This window comes from Gymnoscopelus braueri (genome assembly GCF_963280865.1).
Source record: "Gymnoscopelus braueri genome assembly, chromosome: 22".
Classification (NCBI taxonomy): domain Eukaryota; kingdom Metazoa; phylum Chordata; class Actinopteri; order Myctophiformes; family Myctophidae; genus Gymnoscopelus; species Gymnoscopelus braueri.
This window is the reverse complement of record NC_137624.1, coordinates 47804519-47819209: the sequence shown is the minus strand read 5'-3', so window position 1 is coordinate 47819209 and position 14691 is coordinate 47804519. Positions and strand designations below refer to the sequence as shown.

At 41.4% G+C, this 14691-nt stretch overlaps 1 protein-coding gene across 1 annotated transcript; it reads right to left on the bottom strand.

Annotated features, from left to right (window-relative positions):
* Nucleotides 1-1030: 1030 nt before the first annotated feature.
* LOC308077992 (palmitoyltransferase ZDHHC12-B-like) lies at nucleotides 1031-12425 on the bottom strand. The gene is made up of 5 exons (XM_080419023.1): nucleotides 12183-12425; nucleotides 5849-5988; nucleotides 3910-4002; nucleotides 3572-3738; nucleotides 1031-2364 (listed from the first exon to the last, which is right to left on the bottom strand). Exons 1-5 carry the CDS (start codon nucleotides 12277-12279, stop codon nucleotides 2040-2042), a joined length of 822 nt encoding a protein of 273 aa, XP_080275149.1. The 5' UTR covers nucleotides 12280-12425; the 3' UTR covers nucleotides 1031-2039.
* Nucleotides 12426-14691: the final 2266 nt, after the last annotated feature.

Genomic DNA, 14691 nt, shown 5'->3' with positions numbered 1-14691 from the left:
AAGGGATTTAACGAGGTCTGTGGCGACATGAATAAAACAAAAAAACAACATTAAAACGCTGGCACTGGTGAGTACATTATGAGATTAAACTCTGGCATGGAATGTGTTAAAACTCTGTCCTCAGACTATAATCTGAACAGAACATGGTTGCTAAGGAGTTTATAGTCTAAACAGAACATGGATGCTAGGGGGTGTATAGAGTCTAAACAGAACATGGATGCTAGGGGGTGTATAGAGTCTAAACAGAACATGGATGCTAGGGGGTTTATAGAGTCTAAACAGAACATGGTTGCTAGGGAGTTTATAGTCTAAACAGAACATGGATGCTAGGGAGTTTATAGTCTAAACAGAACATGGATGCTAGGGGGTTTATAGAGTCTAAACAGAACATGGATGCTAGGGGGTTTATAGAGTCTAAACAGAACATGGATGTTAGGGAGTTTATAGTCTAAACAGAACATGGATGCTAGGGGGTTTATAGAGTCTAAACAGAACATGGATGCTAGGGGGTTTATAGAGTCTAAACAGAACATGGATGTTAGGGAGTTTATAGTCTAAACAGAACATGGATGCTAGGGGGTTTATAGAGTCTAAACAGAACATGGATGCTAGGGGGTTTATAGAGTCTAAACAGAACATGGTTGCTAGGGAGTTTATAGTCTAAAAAGAACATGGATGCTAGGGGGTTTATAGTCTAAACAGGACATGGATGCTAGGGGGTTTATAGAGTCTAAACAGAACATGAATGCTAGGGGATTTATAGTCTAAACAGAACATGGATGCTAGGGGGTTTATAGTCTAAACAGAACATGAATGCTAGGGGGTTTATAGTCTAAACAGAACATGAATACTAGGGGGTTTATAGTCTAAACAGAACATGGACGCTAGGGGGTTTATAGTCTAAACAGAACATGAATGCTAGGGGGTTTATAGTCTAAACAGAACATGAATGCTAGGGGGTTTATAGTCTAAACAGAACATGGATGCTAGGGGGTTTATAGTCTAAACAGAACATGGATGCTAGGGGGTTTATAGAGTCTAAACAGAACATGAATGCTAGGGGGTTTATAGTCTAAACAGAACATGGATGCTAGGGGGTTTATAGTCTAAACAGAACATGAATGCTAGGGGGTTTATAGAGTCTAAACAGAACATGGTTGCTAGGGAGTTTATAGTCTAAAAAGAACATGGATGCTAGGGGGTTTATAGTCTAAACAGAACATGAATGCTAGGGGGTTTATAGTCTAAACAGAACATGGATGCTTGGGGGTTTATAGTCTAAACAGAACATGGATGCTAGGGGGTTAAACCAGAGACCCACTACATATGGGGGCAGATTAAACTTTTTTCATAGATTTCATGGATATCTTCATAGACTAGTTTGACAGACACCGTCATGGTGGATTCATGTTCATGCGTATTTAATCATTTAAACACTTAAACCGTCAATACTCAGTAAACTTGAGCTTTCACTCTGTACTTGGTCTGCTCTTTTATCCCTTCTACACCAAACCTCTTCGCTGAAAATAGCCTAGATCTAGATCTTCTGCTTTTGGCTGAAGTTCTCCACAGCATAGGGATGCCAGGGTTCAAGTGGTTCATGTAAACAAGAAAAGAAAGTTCCTTTCACACAAAGATTTGGCGCCCTAACTCTGAAGACCCCCCAGGGGTCCTGGTTGGACCTCCTGTCGAAGACCCATGGTTCATAGGGTTGTAGAACCATGGTTCATAGTGTTGTAGACCCATGGTTCATAGTGTTGTAGACCCCATGGTTCATAGTGTTGTAGACCCATGGTTCATAGTGTTGTAGACCCCATGGTTCATAGTGTTGTAGACCCATGGTTCATAGTGTTGTAGACCCCATGGTTCATAGTGTTGTAGACCCATGGTTCATAGTGTTGTAGACCCATGGTTCATAGTGTTGTAGACCCATGGTTCACAGTGTTGTAGACCCATGGTTCATAGTGTTGTAGACCCATGGTTCATAAGGGGTCTACACGGGGTGCATGGTCTCCCTTCCTGAAGCAGACCCATAGGGTCTACACAGGGTGGTCTCCCTCCCTGAAGTAGACCTGCTCCCAGACCACGTTGCCCCAGAGGCAGAAGAAGCCCCACAGGTTGTGGACGGCTCCGCGGTCGAACGGGTTCTCGTCGGCGCCGCAGTGCTTGAGGTAGGAGATGCGGTGGCGGGACATGAACTCCCAGGTGGTGGTGTTCAGGGAAACCAGGTACAGGTGGGAGCCCAGCAGCAGCAGCACGGTCAGCGCCAGCAGAGCCACCAGCACAGATACACCCAGCAGCAGGCTGTTGGTACGGAGCCAGAGCTGCCACGACAACGTAGGGGCGGGGCTCCTCAAGCCTGACCTGCAGGACAGTTAACCCCCAAATAATTTAACATTTATCCCACAATTTTGTAACCCATGTTTTCACCGATGCCTATGTAATCCTGGGCGCTACTCTCCCTCTGCCAGCCTGGGGAGAGCCCAGAACTGAGCTCATGCTTCCTTCAACGCACGAGGAGTGAGCAGACAGCTTCTTATCACCTGACAGGGGGGAGTTTCCCCGGTAGGACGTAGCGTGTGGAAGGAACACGTTATTCCAACCAGTTCTTTCCTCTCCATCAGGCGCCCCGGCTGACCAGGGGGAGGCAGTATAGAGACCAGGATTACTGCATGTTTTTGTGAGGGTACCTACCCTAGGGAACACGGGGAGAACATGCAAACGCCACACAGAAAGTCCCTTTCTCCAACCCCACCTAGGGTATGGGCACTGAAGGTCACAGCGCTACCGACTGCGCCACCGTGCCCCCGCAATTTAGTTTGTATTTTAATTATAATGTTGAAGTGTGAGTGAAATGGAAAGTCCTGGATTATGCTAACATGTAGTGAAGGTGTGGACTCACAGCACTATGTAACATGTAGTGTAGTGAAGGTGTGGACTCACAGCACTATGTAACATGTAGTGTAGTGAAGGTGTGGACTCACAGCACTATGCTAACATGTAGCGTAGTGAAGGTGTGGACTCACAGCACTATGTAACATGTAGTGTAGTGAAGGTGTGGACTCACAGCACTATGCTAACATGTAGTGTAGTGAAGGTGTGGACTCACAGCACTATGCTAACATGTAGTGTAGTGAAGGTGTGGACTCACAGCACTATGCTAACATGTAGCGTAGTGAAGGTGTGGACTCACAGCACTATGCTAACATGTAGCGTAGTGAAGGTGTGGACTCACAGCACTATGCTAACATGTAGTGTAGTGAAGGTGTGGACTCACAGCACTATGCTAACATGTAGCGTAGTGAAGGTGTGGACTCACAGCACTATGCTAACATGTAGCGTAGTGAAGGTGTGGACTCACAGCACTATGCTAACATGTAGCGTAGTGAAGGTGTGGACTCACAGCACTATGCTAACATGTAGCGTAGTGAAGGTGTGGACTCACAGCACTATGCTAACATGTAGCGTAGTGAAGGTGTGGACTCACAGCACTATGCTAACATGTAGCGTAGTGAAGGTGTGGACTCACAGCACTATGCTAACATGTAGCGTAGTGAAGGTGTGGACTCACCAGGCCATGTTGAGGCCCCACAGCAGCACCAGCAGCTGGACGGCCAGGTAGAGGACAAACCAGCGGTGGTTCTTCTCTCCCACACAGTTCTCTATCCAGGGACAGTGGTGGTCATAACGCCGGACACAGTGCTGACATGTCTGGCAGTGTTTGGAGCGCATGGGCTGCTGTGGGCGTCAACACATCATTCATTAACACACCATTAATGAATTCATTAATTCATCAGGTTAAATCATTGATTCATGGATTAACGGATGAACATTCATAGTTTTTCATGTAATACTTTATTAAATTGATTAACTAATTAACTCGAGCACAGATTGTTGAACTAATCGTACCTGCAGCAGGCAGTGTCCACAGCGGCGCTGACGCAGTGATTTGGTGTTGGTGGGAATCATGTCCTGTTCTTCTTCCGTCACACCCAGAGTGAACTGTTAACACAGTGTTAGCATTTAGCATGTTAGCCTCCTCTGTCATACCCAGAGTGAACTGTTAACACAGTGTTAGAATTTAGCATGTTAGCCTCTCACTGCAACACAGTGTTAGCATTAAGCATGTTAGCCTCCTCTGTCACACCCAGAGTGAACTGTTAACACAGTGTTAGCATTTAGCATGTTAGCTTCCTCTGTCATACCCAGAGTGAACTGTTAACACAGTGTTAGAATTTAGCATGTTAGCCTCTCACTACAACACAGTGTTAGCATTAAGCATGTTAGCCTCCTCTGTCACACCCAGAGTGAACTGTTAACACAGTGTTAGCATTTAGCATGTTAGCTTCCTCTGTCACACCCAGAGGGAACTGTTAACACAGTGTTAGCATTTAGCATGTTAGCCTCCTCAATGCAACACAGTGTTAGCATTTAGCATGTTAGCCACCTCTGTCAGACCCAGAGTGAACTGTAACATAATGTTAGCATTTAGCATGTTAGCCTCCTGTCACACCCAGAGTGAACTGTAATATAGTGTTAGCATTAAGCATGTTAGCCTCCTCTGTCACACCCAGAGTGAACTGTTAACACAGTGCTAGCATGTAGCATGTTAGCCTCTTCTGTCACACCCAAAGTGAACTGTAACATCATAGTGTTAGCATTTAGCATGTTAGCCTCCTGTCACACCCAGAGTGAACTGTAATATAGTGTTAGCATTAAGCAAGTTAGCCTCCTCTGTCACACCCAAAGTGAACTGTAACATCATAGTGTTAGTATTTAGCATGTTAGCCTCCCCACTGTAACATAGTGTTAGCGTTTAGCATGTTAGCCTCCTCACTGCAACACAGTGTTAGCATTTAGCATGTTAGCCTCCTCACTGCAACACAGTGTGAGCATTTAGCATGTTAGCCTCCTCTGTCACACGCAGAGTGAACTGTAACATAGTGTTAGCATTAGGCATGTCAGCCTCATATTGTTATAATATATCTAGGGAACGGACGGCCCTGACCCCCACCTATTCATTTCAATGAAGTTGCTCACCCAGTGCATGAAGCACCTGGAAGTACCCTCTTCTTCCGCATTTGAGCACCAAATGTAGGCGCACTAGGGTTTCAAACGGTAGAAGCATGCGCAGTAGCGTTTTAAATGCGGAAGTCTTGCAATCACAGATTTGACCACTAGTCGACGGCGACTTCACTGTTCTACCGTGTTCTTCACTGTTCTACCGTGTTCTTCACTGTTCTACCGTGGCTCTGGGGGCTTGGTTAGCCTCCTCACTGCAACACAGTGTTAGCCTTTGGCTGCATGTTAGCCTCCTCCGTCACACCCAGTGTACTGTAACACAGTGTTGGCATTTAGCATGTTAGCCTCCTCACTGCAACACAGTGTTAGCATTTAGCATGTTAGCCTCCTCACTGCAACACAGTGTTAGCATTTAGCATGTTAGCCTCCTCTGTCACACCCAGAGTAGGGTGACCAGACTTCCCGGTTTGGCCAGGATTGACCCGATTTCAAGCTCAGAGTCCCGACAAATATCTCCAAAAAACGAATATGTCCCGGTTTTCAACATTTCACTACAAAATCGTCCTGGTTTTCGCCAGAATTAAAACATTAATAGTTGTTTTCAGTGGTTGCATAGACGTCTATCATGTTCTTTTCATGTAAACATGCTCACCTGACCACAGAACATTGCATTGAACCCGCATGAATAAATATTGCGGAACGGAGCTGTAATGCCCATAACGCACTAAGCGCAGTAACACTACAGTAACACTACAGTAACACTACAGTAACACTACAGTAACATGGAAGGTTAAGGATGTCATTAATGGAGACAATGAGAACTCACCTGCAGGTCGTTGTCATCTGACAGGATGAAGCCAGGGTCCATGAGAGAGACGGCGAAGTACAGCAACACCGACACCAGCACCAGCACAACGAAAAGCACAGGTTCTACCAGCTGACCTGTCGCCTGTTGCCTCACCAGGTCTGGCAACGTAAAAAACACATACACCCACTTATTCAAAATAACATAAACACCCACTTATTCAGTAGACAGTTTAACACACATATACACTAAGGCTGCAACAACGAATCGATGAATCGATTAAAAATCGATTAATACATTTGTTGCCAACGAATCGATTATTAATCGGCAACGAATCGCGAGTGTTTCCCGACATTAAATGTAATGTATTATAATGTAAATTATAGGGGGAGACGTGCAGTCTATTGCTCCTTGAGAGTTGCGCATGCGTACTAGCGACCGCAGCTGTCAACAAGCCGGCTAGAATAATGGCGGCGTCTACGAGTGAGGCTGCTGCAGCAGATCGCACCAAAAGATCCAAAGGCTGGGAGTATTTCACGTTAAACAAAGAAAAGAAAAGAATGACTCGCAAACTTTGCAAGGCGGACTTTGCGTGGCATGGAAGCACGAGCTCAATGAATGAGCATCTGAGGAGAAAGCATGTAGGAGTTTTGGAGTCGGACGAAGACTCGCCTCGGTAAGTTAGCTTGTGGGCTTATATAAGACTGAGTTGTCTAACTTTCCACTGCGGAAAGCCTGGTTTCTTTTCACCGTTCAGTACTGGTCAGGATTCAGGTCCAGTCAGTCTATTTATTGCTCTATTTGCGCTATTAGAAACATGAATGCTAGGACGTGATCAATTCACTTAGCAGGCTGCTGATCCGGTCTTAGGCGGAAACACTACGTGCGTGTATGCAGGGATGAGCTGTAGGGGGTGCTATGGGGGTCGGCGACCCCTTAGTTCTGGCGCTATGAGGGCTGGGGGGCTGGGAGCTCCACATGCACGCGCGAGCACGCACCGTCAGCTGCGGTCTTTAACACCTTAAAGTTTAAACAATAGCCTCTCAAGGTTCGCGCCGTCAGCGGCGAGCCGTCTGCTATTTTCAAATAGCCGATGTATATACAGTAGGTTTAAGTACTAAGTATTAAGTGCTCATGTGGCAAAATAGACGCTTCTTTTGGGCTTGTTTTCCTAGACCTGGTTGCTTGTTTCTCTCACAGAATCTGGCTACACTGTTTAGCACGCAGCCCTGCACATTTCGTCTCTCTGCCTCTATACCTGCGTGCAGGATTATAGAATCAACAATATGAAATGACTAGAATGTATTTTAAAATAAAATGTTAATGAATAATAATAAATACAAGTTGAGTGTACTAGAGAAATGTTACAATTTAGCTTGACAAATGTCTTTCATTTTTTTAATCAAATGTATGCAGTCACAAGAAGAGTAAAGGTGCCATGGATGTGCAAAAGAGGCAGACATGTACTCCACAACAAGCAACTGTCCTCACCCAGTCAATACTAAACATGTTGGTCAACGACATGAGGCCCATCGCCATGGTGGATGGTGAAGGGTTTAAAAAAATGATTCATGAGTTCAACCCTGACTACACCCTGCCATCAAGACCTACCTTCACCAAGTTGATGGAGAAGAAATATAACACAACTTTTCTGGAGGTAAGTTTATAACACAACGATTTAACACTGGTTGCTTGTTTCCAGATTCTGGCAACACGAGTTGCCAGGTTCTGGAAGAAACAAGCAACCAGTGTTAAATCGTTCGCCATTGACGGCAGCCTCGCAGATAGTTTCAACGCATGTTTGACTATCATGAGACTCTACTATGAATACTAGTAGTGAAAAAAACAACTTTGCGTCGGTTATAATAGACGAATTTCCCTTAGCCACGCGCTCCCATTATGACAACGGAGGGGGTTTAAAAAATGACGACAGGGGAATATATGAAAAAAAAGAACGCTACTTTTCACATCGGTAGGTGAGTAACGAGACATCAAAGATAACACTTAATTTGTCCGGAATTCTCCTTTAATATAGACTCACTTATTCAGTAAACAGGCCAACACATACTGTAGGAAACTATCTAAATAACATAAAACATAAACATCCACTTAGGCCTGTCACAATTATTACATAATCGTCTAATCGCAATTATTATCTAATCGTCATAATCGTTTCCATGTTCAAGAAATGTTCATACATAAAATAGCAGAAATAGCAGATCTACAAGCTTACAACACGTCACTATTTGTCACCATAGACCGTAAAAAATGAATGGGGAATGAATGCTATTGGTTGTGTAGGTTGTCAATCAAATCATCAGTACAGATAGAGTTATGTACAGATAGTTATGTACAGATAGAGTTATGTACAGATAGAGATATGTACAGATAGTTATGTACAGATAGAGTTATGTACAGATAGAGATATGTACAGATAGTTATGTACAGATAGAGTTATGTACAGATAGAGTTATGTACAGATAGAGTTACGTACAGATAGAGTTACGTACAGATAGAGTTACGTACAGATAGAGTTACGTACAGATAGAGTTACGTACAGATAGAGTTACGTACAGATAGAGTTACGTACAGATAGAGTTACGTACAGATAGAGTTACGTACAGATAGAGATACGTACAGATAGAGTTACGTACAGATAGAGTTACGTACAGATAGAGTTACGTACAGATAGAGTTATGTACTGATAGAGTTATGTACTGATAGAGTTATGTACTGATAGAGATATGTACAGATAGAGATATGTACTGATAGAGTTATGTACAGATAGAGTTATGTACTGATAGAGTTATGTACTGATAGAGTTATGTACAGATAGAGTTATGTACAGATAGAGTTATGTACTGATAGAGTTATGTACTGATAGAGTTATGTACTGATAGAGTTATGTACAGATAGAGATATGTACTGATAGAGTTATGTACAGATAGAGTTATGTACCGATAGAGTTATGTACCGATAGAGTTATGTACCGATAGAGTTATGTACCGATAGAGTTATGTACAGATAGAGTTATGTACAGATAGTTATGTACAGATAGAGTTATGTACAGATAGAGATATGTACAGATAGTTATGTACAGATAGAGTTATGTACAGATAGAGATATGTACAGATAGTTATGTACAGATAGAGTTGCGTACAGATAGAGTTATGTACAGATAGAGTTATGTACAGATAGAGTTATGTACAGATAGAGTTATGTACAGATAGAGATATGTACAGATAGTTATGTACAGATAGAGTTACGTACAGATAGAGTTACGTACAGATAGAGTTATGTACAGATAGAGTTATGTACAGATAGAGTTATGTACAGATAGAGTTATGTACAGATAGAGTTATGTACAGATAGAGTTATGTACAGATAGAGTTATGTACTGATAGAGTTATGTACAGATAGAGTTATGTACAGATAGAGTTATGTACTGATAGAGTTATGTACAGATAGAGATATGTACAGATAGAGTTATGTACAGATAGAGTTATGTACAGATAGAGTTATGTACAGATAGAGTTATGTACTGATAGAGTTATGTACAGATAGAGATATGTACAGATAGAGTTATGTACAGATAGAGTTATGTACAGATAGAGTTATGTACAGATAGAGTTATGTACAGATAGAGATATGTACAGATAGAGTTATGTACAGATAGAGTTATGTACTGATAGAGTTATGTACAGATAGAGTTATGTACAGATAGTTATGTACAGATAGTTATGTACAGATAGAGTTATGTACAGATAGAGTTATGTACAGATAGAGTTATGTACAGATAGAGTTATGTACAGATAGAGTTATGTACAGATAGAGTTATGTACAGATAGAGTTATGTACAGATAGAGTTATGTACAGATAGAGTTATGTACTGATAGGCACAGAATGGTAAATCATGGTGGGACTGCTCTGCCTCCGGGTACCAACTCTGAGAGTGTACACATGGAACCAAATGGACCCTTACTGCTCTGTAACTCTGAGAGTGTACACATGGAACCTTACGGGTCCATTTGGTTCCATAGGGTGTGTGAAATGAAAACGTTTGAGAACCACTGTTCTATCCCGATAGAACTACGTTTTTAAAGGGATAGTTCACCCACAAAATGACTTTTTTCACCCCATGGAGACTTGAATTCATGGATATTCTTTTGTTTTTGTCTCATTCATAAGACAGTAATTTGATGACCAGCGGACCGGTAGGCAGCGGTTCCGGTAGGAGACACAAAGGAGACTCTTTGAGTCTCCTACCGGTCCGCTGGTCATCAAATTATTGTCTTAGGAATGAGACAAAAACATTACAATTTTCATTTTTTGGGGTGAGCTATCCCTTTAAACATAGTACTATCGGGACGTCTCACTAGGTTTTTAAAGTGGGTAACTAACAGTAGGTTGCCATGGTAACCATGGATCAGCATGTCTTCTGAGAGATGACACTGAACTCCTGTCTGTAAATAATTCAACACAGTGAGACCCCACTCGCTATATGTGACTTTTTGCTTTTTTGCATTATTAAAAACCTTTTGTCTATAATGACATGCCCAAAATAGGGCTTAGCAGAGGTGGCCATTTTGTGGTGCCACCGATGGAAAGCCCATTCATTTTTTTCCCCATAGAATATTTAAAATATTTATATAAGAAAATATTTACATGAATGATTTTAAGCTCCTGGTGACTCATGACCATAAGACATATGATTATGTGTACATTTAAGTTATATACTATATTTAATAAATACCCTTTGCGGGTTTTCAAATATTTCTGACACAGAATCAAATGTTTTAAGGTCATGATTCACCAGGATCCAGAGGCTTAAAATCATTTATATAAATATTTTCGGAAATCTGTAATAAAAATGTATGTGTTTTCTACCTGTGGCACCACAAAATGGCCCTTTATTGATTGATTATTGCCTCCGCCAGGCCGAAGGCGTGGCAGAGACTTTGTTTTGCCCCCTGTCTGTCTGGTCTGTCCGTCCGTCATTCTGTCTGTGAACAGCTAATCTCCGGCACTGTTGGCCCGGTCGACGTGAAACTGTGCACACACACACACACACACACACACACACACACACACACACACACACACACACACACACACACACACACACACACACACACACACACACACACACACACACACACACACACACACACACACACACACTCTCCCTGGATGCCAGAGCAGAACCTCTGGCCCAAATGTTTCACATGGGCCTTTTATAGCGCCACCACGAGGTACATTTTTGCACAACACATTTTTTTATAGTACTCCTACAGATTTTGTCCAAACATCACACAAATCGTACACAGTATCTCTAGAGTCATTAAACCAAACCTTTCAGATTTATCATATTCCATCCTGATTGGCTATGATTGGCTTCTAAAGTTTGCAGGAATGCTCCTTTTTGAACAAAATGCCTCAAATCATCAACGCAGCCATTTCTGTGAAATTTCGCGCAGAAGAAATGCCACTTGAATGTTTGAATTTTCAAATCAGCCTCATGGTGGCGCTATAACAGGCCGATTTGTGTTTTACATATAACTGCACCGATCTGTGTAAAACTTTGTATGCGCACTCCCGAGAGGCCAAGGAAAAACCTTTGCCCTAGATTTTTCACATCACCTTTTACAGCGCCACCAGGAGGCAGACTTATGTAAAGAAAAAATAATTGATATTACTCCTTCAGATTTGATCCAAATTTCACGCAAATCGGTACACATGATCTCTATAGTCATGTGATCACATGATCTCTATAGTCATGTGATCACATGATCTCTATAGTCATGTGATCACATGACTATAGAGATCATGTGATCACATGACTATAGAGATCATGTGATCACATGATCTCTATAGTCATGTGATCACATGACTATAGAGATCATGTGATCACATGACTATAGAGATCATGTGATCACATGATCTCTATAGTCATGTGATCACATGATCTCTATAGTCATGTGATCACATGATCTCTATAGTCATGTGATCACATGATCTCTATAGTCATGTGATCACATGATCTCTATAGTCATGTGATCAAGACGGATCTGTTTGATTTTTCATATTCCATCCTGATTGACTCAGATTGACATCTATTGTAAAGCTTGCAGGAGTGGCCCGTTTTTAACATCATGAACGCAGCGTCCAATTGCAGTGAAACTTATCACGCACATTCACACTATGTTGAGGGGATAATGCCACCCTTTTGAGATTGCCCTACTATAGCGCCACCAGGAGGCAGATTTTAGCAAAACACATTTTTGGATATTACAGATTTTGTCCAAACATCACGTCTGCTAAATACATTGTAAAGTGTAAAGTGTAAAGTACTCACCAGTATCATGTAGGAAGAGTATTAAGGTAATGACCCATGTCAGGATGACATGAGCTGTTCTCACCAGGAACCCTGAGCCGAACACATTCTTAAACATGATCCTAACATGATCCTAACATGATCCTAGCATGATCCTAGCATGATCCTAACATGATCCTAACATGATCCTAGCATGATCCTAACATGATCCTAGCATGATCCTAGCATGATCCTAACATGATCCTAACATGATCCTAGCATGATCCTAGCATGATCCTAACATGACCCTAGCATGATCCTAGCATGATCCTAACATGATCCTAACATGATCCTAGCATGACCCTAACATGATCCTAGCATGATCCTAGCATGATCCTAACATGACCCTAGCATGATCCTAGCATGACCCTAGCATGATCCTAGCATGATCCTAGCATGATCCTAACATGACCCTAGCATGATCCTAGCATGATCCTAACATGACCCTAGCATGATCCTAGCATGACCCTAGCATGATCCTAGCATGATCCTAGCATGATCCTAACATGACCCTAACATGATCCTAACTTAAACATGATCTTAACATTATCCTAACATGATGATCCTAATTTAACATGATCCTGTTATATCATAACTTAAACATGATCCTAGCATGACCATAACTTAAACATGATCCTAGCATGATCCAAATCTAACATGATTGATGATCCTAACATGATCCTAACTCCTACATGATGATCCTAACATGCTATTATAAAGTCCAGATCCATGTTAACTCTATGGTTGTATAGAAGCATCATACAGTCTGTCTGTAATCACACACTGATCCTCTGTCAGCAGACATTCATAATAACAATAATAATAAAGTGTATTTAAATGATCATTATGTAAATGATGTAAATCCTCGACGCTCCGTTTGTTTGTTTATTGTTGTCGTTGCTTCGCGTACAGCCAGAGCCATAGAGAGAGAGAGTTGCAACACGCTTTGCTCTATGGGCTATAGTTCCAAACAGTGGATCTATCTCATAGAGACAGACAGAGCACTTCCGCATTCCATCCTTACTCTGCTAGTGTCGTCCATAGATATATATAAAGGCTAGATGACTCACCCGCGCTGCTGGCCAATGGAGTACGACGTTGCCACATGGCGGCCATCTTGAAACAGTCATTCATAACATTATGTCTATGGTGCATATACTTTAAAATAACCATAGCGTGCTCAATTTTCATCTGATTTTCAAACGGTTTGGTGTTTTGTAAACACCAAAGATGTAATAAAATTATAAAATTATAAAATAAAATAAAAAATAAAAAAACATGATTATAATTATAAGTATGCAGTATCATAACTACATCTTTGGTGTTTACAACACACCAAACCGTTTGAAAATCGGATGAAAATTGAGCACGCTATGGTTATTTCAAAGTATATGCACCATAGACATAATGTTATGAATGACTGTTTCAAGATGGCCGCGGTTGAGCTACGCTTGCGCCGTCCCCTTGAGCCATCTAGCCTTTATATATATCTATGGTGTCGTCACTCTCATATTACATCACGCTGCGTACAGCCTAGTAGCTGAGCTGTGATTGGCTAGCCGTCTGCGTCTGTCACGTGATGACAGTACAGCGTGCAGAGAGGGACATTTCGTTTCACCCACTGATGCTGCAGACTGTACTTGGCCGTACGACGGTGTCGCGCTCCGGAAATAGACGATCTATGTCGCTATTTTCGGAAAATATATTCCGAAAATATTATATATATTATTTATATTTCGAGCATAAATAATGCATAAAATCACATCTATATTTATATTTATGTTTTTACTAAATGTTAGTCAGATGAGAGTTTGTAAATAATAATAAGAAGCAGATTGTCTCCATGCTGTTATAATTATATATTATTATATATATATATATATATATATATAATTATATAATTATAGTGTTTCATGTCAAAAACATGGTGAGAAAAAGTAACATTTATTTTTTTACTTAAGTAAAAGTATCAATACCACAATGTAGAAATACTAGTAAGTACAAGTAAAAGGCATGTGTTCAAAATGATACTTGAGTAAAAGTACAAAAGTATTGGCATCAAAATATACTTAAAGTATCAAAAGTACTAAAATGTTTGAAAATAGCAGATCTACAAGCTTACAACGCGTCTCATCACAACGCGTTGTGAGCTTGTAGATCTGCTATTTTCAAACAGCCTAGGTATAAAATAGGCTAAAGTGGGTAAAGTATGTTTTATACACCTTCAGGAGGCTGCAATCCCCCCCCCCCCCCCACAGCTAATATGCTAGCTGGATAGGCATAACACAAAGAGCCCTAGGGGCTTGTTGCCATTGTGGTCCTGGGTATTCAATTCATCAAGACATTTAAAGACATTCAATAATATACAATAATCATCAACACTAATAGCAATAAACGTATGTACAGTAAACAGCTGGTGTTAAGCTTAGAGGGTTTAGGGGATATCTGTCTCTAATGCCACATCACACCTGTTACTTCTGTTGTTATTAAT

What these genes read in the sequence shown, in the direction of transcription:
- LOC308077992 (XM_080419023.1), bottom strand. Translation starts at nt 12,279, where the DNA reads ATGTTTAAGAATGTGTTCGGCTCAGGGTTCCTGGTGAGAACAGCTCAT. An exon ending in GTGGACACTGCCTGCTGCAG is followed by an intron (nt 3,739 to 3,909) that starts GTACGATTAGTT and finishes TGACGCCCACAG; the next exon opens with CAGCCCATGCGCTCCAAACA. An exon ending in TGGGGCCTCAACATGGCCTG is followed by an intron (nt 2,365 to 3,571) that starts GTGAGTCCACAC and finishes ACTGTCCTGCAG; the next exon opens with GTCAGGCTTGAGGAGCCCCG.